Raw genomic sequence first — 25,494 nt, forward strand, 5'->3', positions numbered from 1 at the left:
CTGAAAAATATATTTTTTCCTAACATTCATATTTAAACTCATAATACACTCTGGCTGGGGTTATTCTCATGAAAGCAAGAGATGGACAGGTTGAAAATGTGAGTTGATGATTATTAGCTTTTTAAATTCAAAAATATCTTTACAAAGCTATTTTAATAAACTCCAAAGGATTTAGTAATGATTTTGTTCCATTATTTTACACTGATAAATGGTATTTAATTTTCTTACATCAAATTACAAACAGTAATTTTCTTACTGTTTGAGGTAAGAAACAGATTAGTGGGTGGGGAGATTAACCATTTTATTGTAATGTAACCTGGCGGGGAGAAGTCTTGTGACTGAATGGGAGAAAATCCATTATAGTTACTTGACTTGTCAAAACGGAATCTTGATGTGATTGAAGTACAAATTCAATTTGTAGCTTTATTTTTTTTTTCAACGTTTATTTATTTTTGGGACAGAGAGAGACAGAGCATGAACGGGGGAGGGGCAGAGAGAGAGGGAGACACAGAATCGGAAACAGGCTCCAGGCTCCGAGCCATCAGCCCAGAGCCTGACGCGGGGCTCGAACTCACGGACCGCGAGATCGTGACCTGGCTGAAGTCGGAAGCTTAACCGACTGCGCCACCCAGGCGCCCCTCAATTTGTAGCTTTAAAAAGGTAGAGGAAAGGCATTTTATTCTTAAATATATGATGCTATTGTGGCAACTTACAAATACTTAGATACATTCTAATTCCCCCACCTGATGAACATCTGTGGGCAGATGGCCTTTCTATAGAAACTGGACACCAAAGGAACGTGTTTATTTTCTCTCCTCTGGATGCAGATTTGCAAATTTACAAGTCTAACTTTCTCTAACACTGTGAAAATCCAAGTTTTCAATCACTTGAAAAAATTCTTATCCTTTCTTGATTTTTTGAAGATATTAATTGCAATAATTGTAGAATATCTCTAATTTCTTACTCCAGTAAATATGCTACAGCCCACCCTGAATATGAGATAATGAACTCCAAGATTTCTGAATACAGCCACATGGAATTTCCTTTAAATGCTTATCCGGGATAGCACTTTCAAAGTTCCCATCATATTCAATTCCCTTACAAATTAGTGATGGTTCATGATGAAACAGGCTGTAGATAGTTCCCACTGATACATTTAATTTAGTTAAATGCTTTTCCGGCAGTTGTGTTCACACGACTGCCTCTTACAAGTTATTCAGACTCTTCCTATTTCTCCTTTTTTCCACCTTTAATCGTATCCCAGCAGGAAATAACAGCAAGTTTCGCAGCATCCATTTCTTCAATTTCTCCATTAAGGAGTCCTCCTATATCTTTGTATTTTCATAAACAGTGTTCTTTTCTCCACACGTAGAAATATTTTTAACCCAAATGGAACTTTGAAAATCACAGCAAACATTAAGACAAGGCAATTTTGCTCTAGACAAAACTGGGGTGCTTTCTAAAATGATCTGATGTGGTCTCACAGATCAACCAAAAATATGTACTAGTCCCCTAATGTGCAAGTCGGCCTTGGCTAAAGCAGAACATTTGCACTGGGTGTGAAATTACTAGGAGTATAACTCCATGGGAGCACAGATTTGCCTGTCTTGTTCACTGCTGTAGCCTCAATACACAGAGGTCTGGTGGCCAAAGTATCCAATAAACATTGTTGAATACATAAGTAAATAAATAAAATTAATTGAAAAAAATCTTAACAAAAAGCATTAAAAAACTGTGAGAAGTTTTACTTTATGTCTTGTAGACTTGACAACCAAATAGAGTAGCTAGAAAGATAGGATTGTGCTCTGAAGGATATTACAGAGAGAATTATGGGAACATGGAAATTAAAGTGCAGCTCCCTTACCCTCTACTCCAATATGGCAGCTTCTCCAGAGCCTATAGTTTCTGGGTCTGTAGGCAGTGAGGAAGGCCTTGGGCTGTTCTAAGGTCTATGGACATGGCTGGTACAGTACCACATCCCCACTCTCAAGCAGAGACCAACAGTAAGAAGCATAAATGTGGCCCACAGAGACCTGTAGAGCTCTAGGGGAAGAGTGAAATCAGCTCCCCACATGAGGGTCACATCACCCTGGCCTTCCTAAAAGTAAGAAGTAGCTGAACCAGTGAGCTGAGTGCCCCCAACCGCTGAAGCAGTGAGATTTCAGGAGACTGAGGATGTGGGGAACAAGAAAGCCCCTTCTAGGAAGGAGGAATGGCCAACCTGCTTCAACATTTTCCTTTTCTTTATTTATGTAAAACCAGTACTTGGGATATCTGGACAATGAGCAGGCAAAAAAGAGCACAACCACACACACACACACACACACACACACACACACACACACATTTAAGGGAGTTCAGTGGCTAAAACAGGAATAGATACCCAGTGAAACAGAGTTCCTAGAAAAGACAGAAAACTTTAATAAAAAAAAAAAAACGCACTAAAAGGATTCAACAACACCACAAAGATGTTCTGCAGCTAATAAAGATGATTTTCTAATTAGACATCTAGTACATGAATGTAAGGAGAATATGGTTATTTGAGACCCATATTAGGACCCAAAGATCAACTGAAAACAATCACAAAGGTTTAAAAAATTACTAATACACACACACACACACACACACACACAATTTATATACATACACATATATCACACACACATGCACAAAAAGATAAGAGACTTAGAGAACATATACAGAAGATTTAACATAAAAAATTAAGAGTTCTGGAAGGAGAAAAAGAAACAGTTGTAAGAATCACAGTAATTAAACAAATAATGGAATACAATTTTTTAGTTTAAGTATGAAAAGAAAACAAGATAAAAGAGATCAGACAAATTCTGGTGAAAATTTCTTAAACTTCAAAAATACGGTATATCTTACAATGTTCCAAGCAGAAAGAATAAACTGTCTACAAAGGAGATAATATAAAAGTGTCATGTGACTATTTTCAACTATAGACCCTAGAAGTCAGTGGAATACTATTTACTATCTACTAAAAGGAAAGAATGAAATTCAAAATCTTATACCATTTATTTGTCAAAGTAAAAGGAAGACAATTGGAGAACAGCAAAATTCAGGTACTACACCATCTATGTTCTTTACAGGAGAAAAATACTTAAATCAATTTAAGTGAATAACAAATGAAAGAGTACAGAGATATAAAGATGTGGTAACAGAAAGAGGAAAGCAGCCCCTGGTATCTGGTAGCTCAGAGCCACATCTTGGCATTCTCCATTTGAACATCAACAATCTCACACCACCTGAGCATCAGACAAGGCCCCTCTCCCTGAAGGTCATGTCAAAAACAAGGCCACTCTGTAATCATATACGAACTCAGAACAAAATATGAGCACTGTCCAAACCAGAAATTAGCAGACATATTCCTTTCCTAGCTAATACCAATGATGGGGGCTACTTTACCAATTACAGCTACAGCCTCACTCACATCCACCCTCCTTGAGGATACGAGTTATTAAGATGCCCAATCATAGAACTATACCTGCTCCTTGCAGTATCCAATCTACTTCCTTAAACCATCCTCCAAATCCCTAAACCTAAACACAAATTCTGTAGATTCTTTCTAACATCCTCTAAAGCTCCCCATGGTTTCTAACGGTATTAGCTGCCTCATCATCACAAATAAATTCAACTTGCTCAACTACAGGTGTATTCCTTGTGGTCTTGAGCTGAAGAACATTGATATTGAGTATAAAGAGAAGAGGAAACAGTGGTGAGCAATGGACTTTGCCCTTTACAAAAAAAAAAGGGTAAAGATAAGCTGGCTGAGAATTTGTTTAAAAAAAAAGAAAAGAAAGGAAAGGAAAAAAAAAGCTTAATAAAGAACCTTGAAATTGAAAAGATGAAGAGATACACTGCAAGAGAAAGTCTAATATAGGGTACAATGAAGATTACCAAACTAGCTCAGTAAACCCTAGAACTGTTAAGGGGAGGAACACTGGTGTACCTTGAGATAGAGAAAACTAGAAAAGTAAAAGCAATTCAAGTGATCTCACGAAGAGGGCAGGTAGAGGAAAAGGATAACTTCATAATAAACACATTTTCATTTATTCAACAACTATGTATTGATTGCCTTACTGTATACAAGTTATTTTTCCAAGTACTTCAGATACAACAATAAATCAAGCCATACAGTGTTTGCCTTCATGAAACTTTGATTATATCAGGGAAAGACAGTAAATAAAATACATAAATAATGTGTTTTCATATGGAAAAGATTCCTGAAGAAAAATAAAACTGGCTAAGGAACCAGAACATGATGGGAAACGTCTTGTAAATACTCTGTTGAAGCAACAAGCAAGCAGAGACCTGAATAGAGTCAGGGAGCACCACAAATACCTTGGGCAGCTTAGCAAGGCAGAAGGAAAAGTGAGAGCAAATGTTCTGAATTGAGACTATTCTTGCTGTGTTTTATAACAGCAAGAAGCCCAGTGAGGCTGGAGCACAATGTGACAAGGAAAAGCTGTAGGACGAGAGGAAGCCAGGGACCAGGTCATACAGGATTTGGGATTTTGGACAAATAGAGCATTTTCATACAGAACAAGAAGTCACACAATCAGCAGCTACATTGGTTCAGTTGCCCAGAATCTCTGCCAAGCTGTTTTCTAACCTTCTCTTCTGCCATCCTTAGAACACGGACTCTTCATTGTCTTTATTCTCCACTTCCTCACAGTGGTAATAGGGCTGCTGCAGCTCCCAGAATCATCTCTTCACACAACAGGCCAAGCAGGAATGAAGGCAGGAGTATAAAAGCTTTTACTCCAGAAGATCTGTTTTTCGTTTTTTTTTTTTTTTTAATCATAAAAGGATTCTTCTTCAGTCTCATTGATTAGACTATGCCATTGGCCTGGATTTAGAGTAAGCTCTGGCAAAAGGAAATGGGATGTCAATTATGCCAATTACCTCAGGGGTAACACTAACCATCTCTAGGAATGGGAGAGGCCACCCTTTTCCTCAAGGTATAAGTTAAGGTATAGTTTAGGTTAAGGTATAAGTTGGAGTTCTATTAACAAGATAAAAAGGGAGAAGGAGGAATGGCTCTTGAGTAAGCAACCAAATCTCTGCCACCAAAATCCACAATATCTACAAATTCAAGGAAGGAAATTCATGGGTCACATCTTTCAAATGTTAAGGATGCATTTGAAAAAAAAATTAGCATTTAATCCTAATGAATCTACTGTGTAAAATAGGAAGAGAAGAAAATTAGCAAAAACAAGAGAATATATTATCCTCAGTTTTAACTCAATATTATCTTTATCTCATTTGAAATCAGAGATCTGAAAGCAATGGCCACTATTCCTTTTTTATTTCACATTGTCTTAGAGGTTCTAGTAGTGAATGTAATAAATCATGAAAATTAAATAATCTGTACAAATGTTTAGAAAAAAGAAAATATAAAATTGCTACTTTTTCTGATAGGATCAGAAAATATAAGATATTCCAGTATAAAGTAACTAGTAGAATTAATATGAAACGTTGGTAAGATGCTGGGATACAAGATAAATGTACCAAAATCAATAGCTTTTCTCTAATCAGAATATGCACTTGAAAATATAAATCAGAATATATTTTATTGTCAACTGGAAAAAAATGGAAAAACACAAGAAAATGATAAGGAACACATTTAGCAAGAAAGACAGGAGTTCTATTAAAAAAATGAAAATCTTCTTGATGGGAACCAATGGAAAGATATCATTTTTTTCTTGGATGGACAGATTTAATATCATGTACACACACACACACACACACACACACACACACACACACCGAGTTTTCTTATACATAAATTGAATCCAGTTTTTATTAGAAACCAGCAGGTAGGATTATTTTTAGTGGATAAAGTGATTTTAAATTTTATATGAAAGCATTTAAGAATGTCTTTCTAAAAGCCGTGAAATAGAAGCATATGAATAATCTCCAAAGATATGTGTCAATATTCGTATTTTATAGATCAGAATACTGAAGCTCAGAAGCTGTTATGTTGCCCAAGGTCACATGGCTAGTCAGTGAACCAGGACTCAGACTCAAGTCAGCCTATGTCCAAAACACATATTACTGTCTTGGAGTCAGAGTGAATTTACAGTTATTAGGAAGACTGCCTAACCCACCTATCGGCTTCACTAATGCATTTTTGTTGGGTATTAAACCTTATAAAAATAAGAGTCAGTGTTACTTTTTTTAATTTACTCATTCAATTTACTAATTATTTACTACCAAATCAATTTTATTATTTGTTATGTAAAATAAATTATAATAAATACAATCATTTAGTTATTAAAATTATTAACTGATTGTTATTAATTATTTTAATTATTTAATTTACTTATATGAGCCAAGAATCAACTATACTCCCTATGTCCTAGACAAGAATATATTCCTCTATACACATGTCCTGATTTGGTGTGTAAGGCCTACCAGTGTGATATTGAGTTGAAACATACAAAAAACATATTCAAAGAATGAAATCATTCTATTGAAGCCTTTGCATCCTTTTCCTTCAAACCAACCCTGGTCCTGCTAGACCTCCTAAAGTCTGAGGAGGAAGAGAGGCCACGTGGATTTCCAGGAAAGATAAGTAATCCAAGGATCCATGCAAAAGTTCACTCACAACAAGCTGATGCAAATACTGGAATATGACCCAAAAGGGAAAAAGGTATGTGTTTGTGTATTTTGGGAAGGGTAAAATCTTCAAGTCCTCTCAAGAATCCTAACTACGCAATTCATAGATTTCTTTGACTCAATTTCTACAGGAAAATTTCAGAATAGAAAGACATATCTGTTAATGAACTCCTGAGCGGGGTGCTTAGTGTTCATAATTTTTCATTATGATATATTTGGTGCAATTCAAAATTAGAAATGCTGAATGAGGAAAGATAGTTTTTGTCAAAGCTCTTCAAATAAACTCACCTCAATAAATATTTTCAGAGAATCTATTATGAGCAAGGAATTGGACTATGTAGAATAAAAGCTGATTAAAATACTGTGTTCTCTGGGAATTTACAATCTTGTGTGTAGAACAGGAATATACACCTCAAGAAATAATGTGGTGGTAAAGACACTATAGAAGGATAAATCAAATGCAAAGATTTACTCTACTAAGAGGATTCAAGGAGGAACTATATAAATTATGACTGGAAGTCTTAAGTATCTTTTTAAAATTTTATTTTAATTCCAGTATATTTAACATACAGGGTTGTATTAGTTTCAGGTGCACAGTATACTGATTCAACAATTCCATACATCACCCAGTGCTCATCATGACAAGTGCACTCCTTAATCCCCATCAACTATTTCATCCATCCCCTACCTACCTACCTCCCCTCTGGTAACCATCAGTTTGTTCTCTATAGTTAAGAGCCTGTTTCTGGCTTGTCTGTCTGTCTGTCTGTCTCTCTCTCTCTCTCTCTCTCTCTCTTTTTTTGCTTTTGTTCACTTGTTTCTTAAATTCCACATAAGAGAGAAATCATATGGTGTTTTTCTCTAGTTCTCTCCATGTCATTGTAAATAGCAAGACTGCACAATTTTTTATGGCTGAATAACATTCCTACACACACACACACACACACACACACACACACACACACACACACACATTTATATATATATCACATCTTCTTTATCCATTCCTCTATCGATGAACACTTGGGCTACTTCCGTAATTTGGCTACTGTAAATAATGCTACTATAAACATAGGGGTGTTGAACTGGAAGTCTTTGGCAGGCCATTGACAGGTGAGAATGGGAAGGAGAGAAAGAAGTCATTAGGTGAGAAAACACGTGGAGACTAGAAAGCACAGGTATGCCAAAGGCTGAGCAGGCCACCATGGAGCACAGACTGCTGGGATGAGATGTGTGTGCTTCACAGGGAATGTGAGCAGCTAGATAGAATGGGGAGGATGGGTAAAGGGAGACAGAGACAGCAAGAATAGAATTGGAGTGAAAGGAGCATGCAAAGAATTTGTACTTCCTCTTTACGCTATGGAGATCCACCAACAAAATTTTAGTAGGTCGTGAAGGAATAATCCAGGAATGTTTTTGTCTGACTTGAAATACAATGAAACTTCCCTTTCATTCTCTCCTATTTGATGTTTTCTGAAAAGAAATCTGTAAGGAATTTAGAAATATTCCATAATAAATTTTCTAAAAAACAAACAGTAGAAAACATATGTCCAAGTATTTACATTCTAATTTATATTCTAAGTGCAGAGAAGGGCCACTGACTTGTTTTCCATTAGCTTCCCCATAAAAGCTCCCTTGTGTCTCCATCTTTTTTTTTTTTTTTTAGAGAGAGAGAGAAAGAGTGTGCATACACAAGCAGGCGAGAGGGGTGCAGGGAGAGAGAGAGAGAGAGAGAGAATCTCAAGCATGTTCATGCTCAGCCTGACACAGGGCTTGATCCCACAACGACCCTGGGATCATAACCTGAGTCAAAATGTAGAGTGGCTTCTTCAACAGACTGAGCCACCCAGGCACCCACCTTGGGTCTCAATCTTGTGCTGAAATGAACTGGCTTCTCTCCAAGTAAGGACACAAGTCAGGCTCCTAATCCACCCATCACTGATTGTCAGTGGTGCCTCCTCATGTTGAGATTGTTTCTGTCAATCAGAAACCAAGACTAGCTGAGCTACAGGTACTTGCTGGAGAATTGCGAACTGACTGGCACTGGGAACTTGCCAGGAATACTAATATTTGAAAGTGATAGTTTAATAGGAAACCATTCATTTAAATTATACAAGTCCTATTATATTAAATTGGAATACAAATAGAGGATTCCTAGACAGCATTATCTCCGGTCTACAGAGAATTCCATCATTGAAATGAGGTGTAGTATTGTGCCTTCTACCATTGAGAGTGTGGAAATAAGAATTATTCACTTTAAAAATATTTCTGCATCTTCTTTTATGTAAGTAGAAAAGAAAAACACAGTCAAAGATACTGGATACTATGTTTTACCACTTCTTTATATTTGGCCTGCTAAGATAAATTTTATATTCTTTTACTTTCAAAGTAAGGTTTATATGCTCTTCTGTCAGAAACTAAATCCTGGACCATTTATTACAAAGGGAATACTGTGCTGAATTTAGGAAGCTCAGAGTCAAATTAATGGCCCAATGATAAGATTCTATTGCATTCAGACATCTGGTATGATCACTTCCTTCCTATAAACCATCTCTGCACTATTTTAAAATTCAATTTGATTTAACAAACATTTACTGAGTATCTACCATATACCAAGCACTAGGCTAGACATTTGGGATGCAGATATAAATATCTTATCTGGCACTTTAAAAAGATATGAAAGCTACCACAAGTCCAGTAAATGGAAGAACGTACATCATAAATAAATATGTCCACATGCATAATACACATTCAATTTTCTAGGAGAAAAGTATCTAATTTGGCCTTTCTTTTTCTTTTTTTCCCCTCAATATACAAGTATAGAAAATTGAGTTGATAAATCATGTAAAGCTCTATATAAAGAAAAACTGTGATTGCTTTCAGCCTTCCTGGTCCAGATATTTCTGCAGGGATGTGTGTTAGCTTGGTCTATTGACTCCAGAGAGTGACTGGACAGGGATGGAATCTAAAGGTCCTTGGGTGTCAAGGTTCATCCAAAATTCAGTAAATGACATCAAGAATGGGCAGTGGGATTAATAACAGTTGCGCTGGTACTGAGAGCTCTGAGACACGCACGGAGGGCAATTCATCCTAAGGCAGAGCTTAGCCAGGGACAGGAGAGGACAGACTGGAGCACAGGACAGAGCCCAGGACAGGGCTTGGGTAACCTCTGAAGACTGAGCTCCACATAATTAGCTCCAGTCTCGACTGGTTTTAGGTTCAGCCCCTTGAACTGTAATTCTTATTCCAGGAATACCTTAAAAGAAATCAGAGCTCCTAATAATGACATATACAAAAGCCATAATTTCCAAAAAGAAGCTAATAGTATCTTTATTTATTTGTTTGTTTAGATTTCAGCTTTTCGATGTTTATTTATTTATTTATTTAATTTATTTTTAAGAGTCCAGCTTTTTATTGAACAGGTTACAGAAGAGGTTTAGTCAAAAAGCCCAAGGCCCATGTCATCATCAGACTGCTCAGATTCCTCTTTCTTTGCCTGCACTTTCTTCACAGCGGGGACAGCAGTGGTGAAGGGGGCAGGACCACTCCCTGGTGCAGCACAGGCTGCCACCCGGCTGGGTCCACCAGCCCCTACATTGCAGGTGAGGCTCCCGATGTGGATGTGGACGTTGGCCAGGGCCTTCGCAAACAAACCCGGCCAGAAATGTCGAACATTTACACCAGCTGCTTTAATGAAGGCATTGATCTTATCCTCTGGGACCTCAGGGTGGTGCAGGATGAGGGCCAAGTGGATGCAGGTAAGCTCCGAGAAGAGACGGAGGCCATGGTGTGGTCAAGCGCGGAGCTGGCGCTGCAGGGTGCGGGAGCCATGCTAGTGATCGGATGAAGTGAGGGCCTCACCCCAAGGCAGCCTTAGCTTTCTCGGAAGGACCAGCACCTTAGCGGCAGCTGAGGAAAGCCACGGTGTCTTTTTAGGTGAGCCGAATAGACATTTGTGTATTCTCTTGATTTTTCTCCATTATAAAATATACAACTTAGCAGAAGCAATATTTTGCCAAGGTTTTATAGCTGGCAACTTCAGATCAATGGCTTAGAAGGCATACATTCTCAATTTTACAGTGCCTTTTTCTTCTCCAGCAATTACCTGTATTTGGGGACTTTCACATTGGTGAAGCCTGGGACATATCAGGGAAAAGATAAAAGGAGAGGTTTTATAATGAGTATTGAAGGGTCCTAGAAGAGCGCTTTTGTTCTTCTTCCAGAAATAGTCATATACTTGAAATTATAGAGTCATTCTAGTGCATTCGTGGACCAATGCTGTAAAATACTGCTTTGCCAGTTTTCACTACACAGAATCTGGAAATTAAAGGTCAGTTTTCCCCACCAGCTTGCTCACAGATGTATGTCTATACCACCAAACTGGGATATCACTGAGGCCATCAATACCCTACCTATCTAGGGATTCTGATTGGCTTACATATAGGTAACTACATGTGAGATTTTCCAGTTTCAGAGTTTACTTTTGCATCTCATTCATGCCGTGTTTTACCCCTTCTTCCTACTGAAAGTCCATCCACTGTGCTTCATTACGACTGGATCATGAACAAGCCATGCTCTCTGAAACTAAGTTCCACAGGGTCTACCATGTCAAGCTGAACAGCAAGCACAGCAAGCACTACAGGAAGCAGAAGAAGAGAAATGGCCACCACTGCCACCACTGTGTTCCCCTAAGTCCTAGTCACAGGGGTTACAATGACCAAAAAATAGCGTCCCGAGTTCCACATTTCTCTGAGCCAGCCAGTACCATTGCCACATGGGCCCACCTGCCCCCCAGCAGAGAGACCCCCCCCCTTCCCGTACCCTTTCAGGGCTGCCTTTCTGATGAGGAGCACATTCAGACGTACAGGAGGCAGGTGGGGTTCTGGGCTGTGTGGTCTCAAGGTCTGAGAAAGGAGAAGTTGAAGGAGTTCATAGTTCATTGAAGGGCAGGCAGGGAGGCCTTTCACCTTTTAATTTTAACACACCACTGTCAAAATCACTGCCACTAGGGTGCTGCCTATTGTGTGATTTCCCTTTAAATCAATCCGTTATGAAAAATACGGAAATGTATCCCTAAAGGAGTCAAAGAGCTTCATGGGGCTGTTATATTTATTTTTAAAGTATGCCAAATACAAAACGTTTAAAATAACTTGTTCGTGCATGGATCACCAAGAATGTAAACTATTATAAGTCATGGCTTGAAATTAAGTACTTTCCAATTTATAACCACACTTGCAGGTTTTAAGCATAAATATTGCCAGATGATTTGGAAACTCAGTAAAGAAGAGCATTCCAGATGATTGCTTTTAGGAAGGTGTAGAATGAGTGCAGCTTCTGTCTGGTGTAGTTTCCACAGCTCTGCTTTGTCTCCATCATGGGCCCTCCTCCCATTCCTGCAACCTGCAGAGCCACGAAGGCAGCCCAAGCATCTTCCGCTCACAGGTCTGTGCCCTGTGACTATTCTGTCAAATTATCTGCCTGGTAAACAAAGTATTTGAACCTCTAGCAGGGGATTATGTGTGTGTGTGTTCCCCATAGCCAGAAATCCTCGGAACAGGATGCTCAGATCAAAAGATAGGGAAAGTCAGACCTTGAAAGGAAAATAGTCTAAGAAAAACTCCTGTTTTTCAGGAGTCCATGAGAAATTTATTAACAATCAATTGGCCATTACAGAGAATGGACATAATGGTTAACAAGATGGAAGAAATGTTCTCTGCACTAACACAGCTTTTAATGAAAGGACAAAATGCAGAGCTGACTTAAGACTTCTGACAGTATAATATAATGTTGGTAGCCATCAAAATGCACTAGGAAAGCTAATTAGCAGGTAACTCTGCAACCATAAAAACATTTTTTTCTTAAATGGGAAACACCAGAACCATTCAGACCTTTAGTGTATTGAAAAGGAATCTACAACTGAATACCTAAACATCTTTTTAATTAAAGAAACATTTACACACAGTGAAATGCAAAGATCTTACGTATACAATTCAATGACTTTTAATAAATGTATACACTGCATTAGCCAACAACCCAGAGGAGATCCAGAAACTTCCACCATTCCAGAAAGTTCTCACTTGCCACATTCTACTCAACTTCGTTTCCACCTCCCCCAGCCATAAGGAACTGCCATTTTGATTTCTATCACAATAAGAGTCCTTGAACTTCAATAAACATATTATAAAAGTAAGAACTTCCATGTTTCCTTCTAGAAGTTTACATCTGGCTTCTTTCCCTCCATATAATATTTCTGAAGTTCACTCACATTATTCAATGTATCCATAGTTTATGCTCTCTCTATTCTTCTCTCCTTCTTCCCTTGAAGGACATTTGGGTTGTGTCCAGTTTGGGAATATTATGAAAAAAGTCACTAGAAAAACTGTGAATAAGTTTTTGTTTGACATATATTTTCATTTTTATTGTGTAAATACCAAGAAGTGGAATTCTGGAGCGGAGTACATATATGTTTACATTTCCTAGAAACTGACAGTTTTTTCTAAGCGTTTGTACTGTCTTACATTCTGCCAACAACGTGTGAGTGCACCAGCTGCTCCACATCTCACCACCATTTGCGATGTCTGTCTTCTAGCATTAGCTATTCTCAAGAGCAGAAAATAGGATTTCATTGTGATCTTAGCTTCCATTTTCCTGATGAACAATAACTGAGAATATTTTTCATATGTTTACTGTTACTTGCATATGTTCTTGTGTGAGTATCTCTTCAAGTCCTTTGCCCATTTTATTTTTATCTTTTAGAGAGAAACAAAGCACAGAAGGGGGGGGTGAGAGGGGCAGAGAGAGAGAGAGAAAGAGAGAGAGAGAGAGAGAGAGAGAGAGAGAGAGAGAGAGAGAATCTTAAGTAGGCTCCACACTCAGTGCAGAGACTGTCATGGGGCTCGATCCCACAATCCTGGGATCATGACCCAATCTGAAATCAAGTCAGACACTCAACCAACTAAGCCAACCAGGTACCACTTTTAAATTGCACTATTTGTCTTTCAATTATCGGCTTATATTAGTTCTTAAAATATTCTAAGTACAAGTCCCTTGTCAGGAAGATATAAGGGAAATATTTTCTGCAGTGTGTGTCTTGCCTTTTCAGTTGCGAAATTTGTCTTTTGATAAACAGATTTTTTTTCATATGATGAACTACCATTTATCAGTTTTTTTCTTTCAGGTTTTTGCCTCTGTATATTGTCTTTACCTCTTTCAAGGTCACAATGCTATTCTCCCATGTTTTCTTCTAGAAAGCTTCAAGTTCAGCTTTTATGTTTATGTCTATGATCAACTTCAAATTAATTTTTGTGAATGGAGTGAAATAGGGGTCAAAAGTCTTATTTTCCCCTATGTCGATCCAGTGTTCCAATACTATCTGTGGAAAAGATTTTCTTTAGTCCCTTGAATTGCCTTCATGCCTTGGTCAAAAATTAATGGGCCAGCAACATGTGAATCTATCATGTACTTTTTATTCCTTTAATCCGTGTGTCTATTTTTATGCCAAGCCACACTGCCCTGATTACTATAGGTTTATAGCAAATTTTAAAGTCAGGTAGGTTGAGTCTTCCAACTTTGTTCTTCTTGACCATCACTGCTATGGATGGGTCCTTTACATCCTATGGATGCTATATATGGGTCCTTTACATTCTATTTACATTTTGGCTTATCAATTTGTTTTTAAAAAATTAAGATTTTTTTAATTGAGATTGTGTTGAATCTGTATTTTTCAGGTTTTTAGTATATTGTTTTATAAGTAACAGTCATGTTGATTTGGCTTAAAGTGTTAACTATTTTACACCCTTACTAATCATCTTTTTGTCTGATTTTCCTACTGATTATGAAGAGTTGTTAAAATTGCTGATTGTGAGGGACGCCTGGATGGCTTAGTCGGTTAAGTGTCCGACTTCAGCTCAGGTCACGTCAGCTGTGCTGACAGCTTAGAGCCTGGAGCTTGCTTCGGATTCTGTGTCTCCCTCTCTCTCTACCCACCCCCCACTCATGCTCTGTCTCTTTCTTCCAAAAATAAATAAACATTAAAAAAATTTTTTTTAATTGCTGATTGTGAATTTACCCATTTTTCCCTCTAGGGCTATTGGTTTGCTTCATATATCTTCAAACTGTTAATAACAGAATGCACATTCAGATTTTTTTGAATGGACTCTTTTATCATTTTAAAAACATTTCCCTTTGTAAATGGCGATACTCTTTCTCTGATTTCTATTTTGTCTAATATTCACAGCATGTTTGATGTTTGTTGTTGGCACAGTACATGTCTCTATCTTTGATATTTTTAAAATTGCTTTCACTGTATTGCAATATAATTGGTATACAGCATTGTACAGGTTTAAGGTGCAAAGCATAATACCTTGACCTGATATGTTGTAAAATGATTATCACAATAAGTTTAGTTAACATCCATCATCTCATATAGATGCCCACACATACACGATGTTTCTTTTTCTTATGATGAGAACTTTTAGGATTTACTCTCTTAGTAGCTTTCAAATACACCATAGAGCAGTATGGTGAATTTATACATACATTTAAATTTTTTTTCTTTGAGTGTGGTTGGCACACAGCGTTACATTAGTTTCAGGTGTCCAACATAATGATTCAACATCTCTACATGTTATGCTGTTATGCCAGGCTCACCACAAATGTAGCTACCATCTGTCACCGTAGAACACTATTACACTATCACTGACTGTATTCCTTAGGCTGTGCTTTTTATTCCTATGAGTTATTCATTCCATAACTGGACACTTGTACCTCTCATTCCCCTTCACCCATTTTGCCCAACCCCCTCCCCCAACCCTCTGGCAACCACCAGTTTGTTCTCTGTATCTACAGCTCTGATTCTTCTTTTTAGTTGTTTGTTTGTTTATTCATTTGTTTTGTTTTTAAATTCCGTATGAGTGAAATCACACAGCATTTGTCTTGTCTTTCTCGGTCTGACTTATTTCACCTAGCAGAATACTCTCTAGGTCCAACCATGTTGTCGCAAGAGGCAAGATCTCATCTTGTTTTTTATGGCTGCATAAATTCCACGTGTGTGTGTGTGTGTGTGTGTGTGTGTGTGTGTGTGTACATCTTCTTTATCGATCCATGTATCTCTCTTTATTTTTTTTAACTAAGCTCTATACCCAAAATATGGGGCTCAAATTCATGACCCCAAGATCAAGAGTCACATGCTCTCTTGACTAAGCCAGCCAGGCCCCTCTCCTTTCTTTGATTTTTAATTGTGTATATCAGGATTTTGATTTTTTTTAATCCAGTCTAACAATATATAGCTTTTAATTGGAATGTTTATGATTATTGGTTTTCTAGGATTTTCTATAGCATCATGATATATCTGCTAATTTGTCAGTTATTATTTTTATACAATTATTTCTTCTCTTTTACTTTCTTTAGAGTCACTTTATTTTATTCTCTCTGCTGGTTCAAAGCTACACCTCTTCGAGCTATCTTGCATAGTTTTTGTAGGGATTATAAACACATCCTTTATTTATTGCGGTCTACTTAAAAAATTATTATTGTACTACTTCATGTAAAATAGGAGAATCTTATAGCAATGTGATTCATTTATTCATACATTTTCTTGTCCATATGTTTTACATCTTATGTGATATAATACACATAATGCAATGCCATGATTTTTATATTTGTTGTCTTTTAAAGAAATAAATTAAAATATTTATCCAAATATTTATCATTTCTGATACTATTCGATGCTATTTATGGATCCGATTTTCTCTCTGTTATCATTTCTCTCAAGCTTGAAGGGTTTCCTTTGGCATTTCTTGTAGTGCAGTTCTGCTGGCAACAGATGCTTTAGATCTGGTTCATCTGAAAATTGTCTTTATGTTATCATGACTTTTGAAGGACATTTTTAACTCAGTGCAGCATACTAACTTACCACATGACTTTTTTCTCTTCCAAAAATTTAAAGATGACATCCATTGTCTTTCTGGCCTCCGCTGTTACTGATGAAATATTAGCCATAATTCATATAGTATACATATATTCCCTATATGTAACGTATCTTTTTGTTTTTTCTGACAACTTTGAAAACTTTATCTAAGGTAATCAATAGTTTATAACATGTGGCTCTCTTTATATTTGTTTTTCTTGGGGTTTACAGATTTCTTGAATCTGTTAAGTTGACTTTTCTTCATGACATTGGGAAATCTTCTATCATTACTTCTTCAAATACTCCTTTTTTCCATTCTCTTCTCGTCTATCAATTTTAGATTGCTCCACATGTCACAAAAGTTCTGTTCATTTTCTTATAACACTTTATCCCTTTCCTTAAGGTTTTACGGTTTTTATTGGCTTCTCTTTAAGTTCACTGGTTCTTTTCTATAATGAGCAATCTGCTGGTAAACCCATTACAGGAATTTTTCATTTCCAATATATTACTTTTAAGTTTCAACATTTCTGTTTGGTTCTTCTTTCACTTTCAGTGTCTCTGCTGAGTCCCCCTCTCTATTCAAGCATCATTTATATGGTTTCCTTTAAATTCCTGAACATATTTATAATAGAGTTCTTAAGTCCTTGTCTGTTCATTCCAACACCTTGAGCAGCCGGAAGTGTGTTTCTGTTGTCTACATTTCCTCTAAATTCTGCATCACTTTTTTACTTATTGCACTGGTTCTTTGAATATCAAATATATTTATTTATTTTTTTATTCTGGGCATCATGGAATCAAGTCATGGGGAATCTGAATTGCACTTTCCTCCTTTAAAGAGCATTGGTATTTGTTACACTAATGGCAGAATCTCTGTCGTGCATGGTTTTATGCTGTATATAGTAGATCTGCTTTGTTTCATTCTCCAGCTCTAGTACGTGACCCTTAATTTAGAGTGTAATGACTCTTCCTCCATGGCTTACACCATGGCTTTTGGTGTAGCAACTGCCTGAAGGGTGGTCGGGGAGGCTTCTTTACTCTGTTCCGCCGGAAATCCCATACCTCCCAGGACTGCAGAACTTCACCTCTATGTTCATCTGTTGGTCCTGCAACAGACTTTCTGAGGTGGGCTTCACAGAGCCTCCCTCTGAGCATGCGTGGTCCAGCCCACAGCCAGTGTCTTGAGACATAACCACACCAACTCCTTAGTCTCTCTGTCTCTCCCTCTATTCTACTCCACAAATTTGTCCTGACCCCCATTACCTGCCTCCTCATATCAGCAAGACCACTGCCATCTGGGTAGGCTTCAAACCCTGTTTCACCTTCAGAAAGTACTCTACAGTGTCTCTCTTCTCTCGAGGTCACAGTCCTGCACTGAGTGGTTAGACACCATCTGAAAGCATTGCCTCATCTGTTTTGTCCAGAGGTCTGTTGTTTATGTCAAAAAGGTAATTCAATACCAGTCATTTCATCTGCCAGAAGCAGAAGTCTACAAGTAATTAAAGCAGGATTTTAAAAATAATAAAGTGAACTTTATTCAAGGACATATCCTAAGCCCATGTTAACTTACCTTAATCCTTTCCAGAAAACAAACAAAGAAAAAGACTTAAATTCCCTTGTTTTGGATTTCTAAATGGGAAAATAGCTTTATATAAATACATTTCATCTCAACGTTAAAGATGACCATACATTATATGATTTCAGAAAAGATGATGAATGTTAATACTACACAAGCTATGTCACATAAAGGATATAATGACTCATCTTCCTTTCTAGGGAGAGAGGCCAGTCATCACCCACAAGCCACAGCCCACAGAGGGAGAGCTGGCAACACTCGACTGCCCAGAGGGTCAGCACGGTGAGTGACTGACGTGGTCACCATCAATAATACTCGTCCACTTACACTTCTATGCATCGCCACAAACCTGCCCAGGGCTAAAATTAATTTTGTAGAAAACCAGACGCTCAAAACTACAAACCTCTTTCTGTTCAATTACAAACTAGTAATTACATATATTCAGAAAATACACTAAAAATATGTCTTCGGTATATAATTCTCTATCCAATACTGTTCTGACAGGTTCATCAGCTGAAATACACTTATTCTTTAATAACAAACTTCTATTCAATAGTCTTTATCCTTGATTTTCAAAAGTAGTTAGTTCGGGGGCAGTTTCTGAAAAGGGCATCCTATACATCATTATTAAAATTGAAACTCAGTGATCAATAAAATTTAACTACTACTAACAATTAAATTATACAAATCAAAAGAAAAAATATACAAGTCAAAGATCAAAGGAATACAATCTTATGTGGTAAAAGGATGGAGTACTAGGAAGAATAAAATTCAGAAAAACAGTGAGAAAATATGCATTTATTTACCACTGAAAATAAAGCATAGAAATATTAGTTGAATTCTAAAAAGAGTGAAAATAATTGTTTTACTGTGATGTTTGACTTAAATCAAAACTGAAGAAAGCATTGAAAATTGCCATTCTCATTAATTTAAGCATGACTGCTTAGAATTATAAATTCCTAGCCTTTTAATTTTAACTTTCCTTAGCACTCTGCCTGAAATAGATGAACTAATAAATTGGGAAATATGCCAACCTAATACACACAGCAAAAAAGCATGATTTTAATAGACAAAACTGAATATGTAGGTATGCAAAATTAATATGAAGCATATGCATACTTCATAGTACATCATCTCTCACTTTTATAAATGGTCATTAGGACAGAGCTTGAGGTCATCAGAAGTACAACTACTGCTTTATTTCCAGTTTTCTCTTGTTAAGTCTAGTGATGTTGCCTAGCAATGTAGAGCTTTGTTACCACTCTAAAATACTTCTCAATTACTAACTTAAAAAATAAAAATCACAACTGACATAATAGACCTATACCAGTAACCTTCCATGCTCTTCAATCTGAATTTTTTTCCTACATTTCCAACCTATCGGGTCCTATTTAAACCCAGGAAAAAGATACCCTGAGTTTCTACACCACTAAGTTATAGCCTTGAAGAGTTTTTTTTTTTTTTTTTCAAATGGGATGCAATTTGGTCTCGTAGTAACAGATGAGTGCTCACTGGGTGCACGTGTACAAGTTGTCTCGGGAAAAACAGTTTAGGGCTTCTTAGTTTTGCTTTGTTTTGTTTTGTTTTTCATTCCTCACACAGATAAAGAGGTCATGTGACTACCATCCTCCAGCCACCTGTATCACTTAAATTCCAGGTTTATTTATAATAGGTAGTCAAGATATACAAAGAATACCCTGTTAAAAAAATTCTTAGATATGAACTTGTTAGATAATCTATCTGTTACTAAATCTCCTTGAAATATTTACAGGATGTCTAGTGGGGGTCAGTACTTGGCCCTGCTGTCCTTGAGAAGGGCAGGAGAAAGCTAGGACCACTGTTAACTCCTTCCTTCCCAACTAGGGCACTACTGGACCTATAACCATGAACTCAGGACCACAGTCAGACATTTGTAGTCATGCTACAATGTATGGAAACCCCACTGGGGCAAGTATCTTAAAAGGGGCAGGTGCAGGGGCCAGACTGATAAGATTCACATCTCTTCTTGGCAAATTGCAAGAATATATGAGTAAACAGGATGATTTACTAAAAGTCGGTTTTACATGGCCAATATTAATTTTGTTGGCATTAACAGAGTGGTATGCATGAGCTTGTCCTAGGCATAATATCTTGATTTCAGGGAGAAAATACAGTACAATGCCCTTATGATTCTTATAAGAAAAGCACCAAGTGTAGTGCATAATGTAACTTTGGTGCAGTTTCATGAATTAATTGATGGTTAAACCATGGTAATCAAACATATTTGTTACTGAGACCATTCACCATCTTAAACTAAAAAATGAGTTATGTGGTACAGAGCCATTTTTAGGCTTTAGTCTGTTTAAGGTGCCTTTGCTTTCATTTGAAGAATAAATAGCTAAAAGTATAGAAGGATGTATTAGGTGACACAAAGTGAAAAGGAGTTTAATTTTTTAATTGGATAACCAGAACTGGAATAACTAAAATTTAAGAGGTTCTCAGCTGGTTGGAATGAATGGCTGAAACCAATACAATTATATGAAGAGACATAATAAGAAAGTACTACGTTTGGATTTTCATCAAATTATTCTTTAAGTACAGAACAGGGGTTGACAAACTGTGGCCCGTGAGCCAAATCTAACCCCCTCCTGTTTTTGTAAATAAAGTGTAACTGAAACAAAACCACACCTGGTGAGTTACGTATCATCTCTCTGGCTGCTTTCTTGCTACAATGGCTAGTTGAGTGGTTGCAACACACACCGAAAGGCCTGCCCGAACCAAAGTATTTTTTCTGAATGTTATCTGTCCAACAGGTATTTGGATACTTATAAGGTGGTGGCTGTCATGTCTCTAACCTTCCTACCCAAGAACTCTGATGGAGACTCCGTGTTCCTCACTGGGATGCTTTTTACTCATTTAGGCAAGAATTCCTCATTGTGCAGGACTCCCTGTCCATTGAAAGGCGTTCACATCTCTGCCCTTTGATAAGCTGTAAGTGCCGGTAGCACCTCACACACGTCACCACCCCCAACGCTGTGACAGCCAAAATGTCCTCACACAACTCCAAATGCCCTACGTAAGCGGAAGGGGGCCACAGTGCCCTGGGTTAAGAACCAAGCTGAGATGATATGTTGTTGAAATCCCAATGGAAAATTATTGAGGGGTCTCCTTCCACTCCACAAGACTCTCCATTTGCTGCCCCCTTCATTCATTTGTGCAACAAATATTTACGGAGCACCTCTTACAGGGAAGACACTATGATCCCACTACTTCATCTGAGGCTGGCTGGAGGGCAGACTTTTTCCCATAGCTTAACCAACAGTTCCTGCCTCTATCATTAGTCACATCTTTTTATGAATTGCTCAGCTGAACTACGCAAGCAGAGCAACACTTACACCCAGCAATCCTGCCTCGAACCACAGCGGAGAGGCAAATTGCCTCTGGCTCACCACAGATCCTTGCGGACTTTCACTAAGTGTTGTGGAGAATAAAGCTGAAGAACCACAGGATCTCAGCACCCTAGCAGGTCTGGTGAGGAAACATGACAGCTGAAATCAGTTCTGAATCTCAGAAGAAAGGGATTATGGTAGATGACCTCCAAGGCATAATTAAAGAAACAAAAAGGAAAAAGATTCTAAGTCCTTTCCAGGGCTAGCATACCAAATGGAACCCTTAGTATCTTAGAAGAATTAAAATATAACTCTAGATAGTCTTTACTACATGGAAAATATAGCATTAAGAAAGCATTACGTTAGTGGCTTGAGAAAGTATAATTGAAATTCTTAGCTCACATTACCCTGCAAACGTCCTAATACTACCAGTCCAGACTTGAGGTTAATTTATTATGTTTCAGCTCTTAGGCACACCGTGATATCTCATCACAGACAACAGAACCAAGCTATTCTCAATTCTCTCCCTGAGTCAGTCCCATGTAGAGCTTTCTTTCTAAAATTCCCAATTTCGGGGCCTGCCACAAATCTCAGGCATAAAGAAAATAGTAAGAACAGACAAGCCATAGAGTTTATTGCAATAAAAAAAAATCTCATTCGTGGTCCTATCTTGTTGTCATGAACTATTCCGTTGAAAGTTCAGGTCACAGTAAATCTTACTGATGCTGCATTCCAATCCAGGTAGAAAGGGATCCACTTTGATTTATAATTTCAATCTTTGACTTTCTGTATGGTTTTTAGGTAAAATTAATGCAGCCTCATAAGTACTTTGAAATTTTGTTTCTAGAGAGAGAATACTCTAAATGTGTTTCATGTGCAACACTCACTAGGAAACTATGAGGAATATATATTTTCTTATGACATCTAAAAATATTATGTTTTTAATACTAATTTTTCATTATTTCACAAGACACCCTAAATTTCAACATAACCACCCTTCACTATTGCAATACCAACATTGTAACATGTTTTCAAAGTAAACATTTAATATTTAAGTTATCAAACAATGGAAAAAACATGTAGACGTCCAGAGCTAAAATAAAATGAATTTATTAATTTTTTTTCATTATTTGTACTTCAACATAAATTATTAACTTTATTTTACTTAACCTAAACTACATGGAAATTTTTAGAAGATAGGTGGACTTATTTTACCCCAAGTGCTGTTTTTATAACTTCCCACGAAATGGTGAATTTGATAAGAATATTTAATTACGCATTATGTACATGCTGGAGTTTTCCATCCAAAGGCAATATCAACAACACTAATGAGCATCATCAGATGCCACACATGTCAAAGTTGTTGGCCTGAAGTAACTTACAATTGAGTATAATTGACAATATATGGCCGTGATAGGAAGACAGACCTCAAGGTGGACACACATAGCTTGATAAATGCTAAAATGTTCACTGATAATAAAATCCACATATTGGGGCAGTAAACTTTAATGTTCCAAAGCTTATTTTCACAGCCCTATAAGCTTCGCTATGCTGCATGTATTAACTAGAACAGAGTATCACCTGAAGAAAGGAACATGGTCGAAGATAATTAGTATTGTATGCCCAGATCAGCAGTAGAATGAAAAAAAAAAAAAAAATGGACTGCTCCAGAGATATATCACCTAACTTACCTCAGAAGCAATTTTCTAGGGAATTGGAATATGAGAAACTATAGGATTGAGAGAAAACTCCACAAACTGAGCAATTTTCAGCTTACCAAAGAGCTCTGTTGTAAAGAAATGTTGAAAGTTGGTTGTTTGGCACACTTTAGGGTTCAAAATGGTTTTTGAAAGCCCATGAAAGCCTAGGCAAGCCAGAGTGCTGCTGAGATATTAGTAAATACTGACATATTAGTAAAGTTTGAAGCTATTCTCATCCACCACGCACAAGGGTTTTATTGGGCAACAGTCTTCTAGATTTCAGAATTACAGAGAATAAATCTATCTACAAATTAGGTCCAACCCTGTGACAAGAGAGGGGGCCTTTGACACTCGTGGCAGCAAATGACAGTGACAGATGTAGTTATAGGGGGTGCTTTTCAGATAGCAGCAGAGCGGGTTCACATTTTAGTGACCAGAGAAGAAAAAAGTATAGATCCATGTGCCAGAAAGCCAATAATTGTACTTGGAAACGTTAAGATGGTTCACATTACCTATTTAAAAGAGGACATGGCTCAAGTCAGAGTCTCCTGGGTCAGACCTCCCTAGGTTTCTGATATCATGTACACTGTCTGCTCACCCTATGGCACCAAATACTTAACCAAATACGGCAAAGATACTTTACCTTTCTCTATTTCATTTCCCCCAGTGTAACACTGGCTATGTGTAGGGTAGTTGTACAAAATATGAAGAATAACATAAAATAGCTAGCATAATAGGCAGTCTATAAACTTGAGCCATATTATACGTTCCAACTTACTGAAATATTCTCAGTGGCTATGTCAATTTCTGATAATGTTAGATCTTTAAAAAATTTTTTTTCAACGTTTATTTATTTTTTGGGGGACAGAGAGAGACAGAGCATGAACAGGGGAGGGGCAGAGAGAGAGGGAGACACAGAATCGGAAACAGGCTCCAGGCTCTGAGCCATCAGCCCAGAGCCTGACACGGGGCTCGAACTCACGGACCGCAAGATCGTGACCTGGCTGAAGTCAGACGCTTAACCGACTGCGCCACCCAGGCGCCCCTGATAATGTTAGATCTTTAGAGAAATATGCAGGACAGCCATTCTCCAGTCCTTCTTGCTGAGAGAACCCTAGCTCCATTCATGCAACGAGGTGTCCTTCCTAGAGGTTGGGTCATGCTGGACTTGACCTTGAGAGTTCTGCAGGGATTGACTGAAGGAGGGCAAATGACTCAATTCTCATCAAGTAAATATGGGGAGAAATCTGGAAAAGATTCTCTATTTTTTTTTTTTTTTTTTAGTATTCTTTAAGTTTATTTATTTTGAGAGGGAGAGAGAAAGGGAGAGTGTGAGCAGGGGAGTGGCAGAAAGGGAGAGAGAGAATCCCAAGTAGGTTCCATGCACAGCATGGAGACTGATGCAGGGCTCAATCTCACAATCATGAGATCATGACCTGAGCTGAAATTAAGAGTCAGACACTTAACCGACTGAGCCACCCAGGCACCCAAAGATTCTCCTTCTAAATGCAAAGAAAGCTACAAGAGAGAAAGGCTTTTTTCCATCTACCCCTTTCTCGTCTGAGATGAGTATTTTCATGGGAAAACAGAAGACTTGGAACCCCTGATGGCATATTGTAACCAGGGTAGAAGAAAGGGAATTCAAGGAACACCAACATAGAGCCCTAACACTACTGAACTGGTAATCCAACCCCAGCAACTATTTCCCTCTTGATTTCTTGTTATGTGAGATTTACTAATATACACACTCAGGGTCTAAATTTGTGCTTTCTCAAACACTCTGTAATAAAGAAACTTTTTTTTTCCAATTTTCAATCAGTTGAAGACAAAAACTGTTGTAAAATAAAATAAAAGTTCGTTCTTAGGATAATAGTCAGACACTTGAATGTCATGAAAAATTCAAATTGCTGTAAATGTTTCTAAATGCTTAGTTAAGGGGTGCCCAGGTGGCTCAGTTGGTTAAGCGTCCGACTTCGGCTCAGGTCATGATCTCACGGTTCGTGGGTTCGAGCCCCACATCTGGCTCTGTGCAGACATGCTCGGTGTCTGGAGCCTGCTTCTGATTCTGTGTCTTTCTCTCTCTCTGCCCTCTCCTGCTCATGCTCTGTCTGAAAAATAAAATAAAATTGGGGCGCCTGGGTGGCGCAGTCGGTTAAGCGTCCGACTTCAGCCAGGTCACGATATTGCGGTCCGTGAGTTCGAGCCCCGCGTCAGGCTCTGAGCTGAAGGCTCAGAGCCTGGAGCCTGTTTCTGATTCTGTGTCTCCCTCTCTCTCTGCCCCTCCCCCGTTCATGCTCTGTCTCC

The 25,494-nt window shown here is 37.8% G+C and overlaps 2 protein-coding genes across 2 annotated transcripts in view; both read right to left on the reverse strand.

The window, feature by feature from the left end:
• The window catches only part of NKAIN3 (sodium/potassium transporting ATPase interacting 3), a 611,467-nt gene that overhangs the window by 561,921 nt on the left and 24,052 nt on the right, over positions 1-25,494 (reverse strand). The gene's annotated exons all lie outside the window — the stretch shown is intronic.
• On the reverse strand, positions 10,035-10,426 carry LOC121038007 (60S acidic ribosomal protein P1-like; the record flags this gene model as incomplete). The annotated part of the gene is made up of 1 exon (XM_040487438.1): positions 10,035-10,426. A coding segment is annotated over one exon (348 nt), but the record flags the coding sequence as incomplete, so codon positions are not given.

Source organism: Herpailurus yagouaroundi, unplaced genomic scaffold (genome assembly GCF_014898765.1).
Source record: "Herpailurus yagouaroundi ecotype Mexico unplaced genomic scaffold, PumYag 165, whole genome shotgun sequence".
In the NCBI taxonomy this organism is placed as follows: domain Eukaryota; kingdom Metazoa; phylum Chordata; class Mammalia; order Carnivora; family Felidae; genus Herpailurus; species Herpailurus yagouaroundi.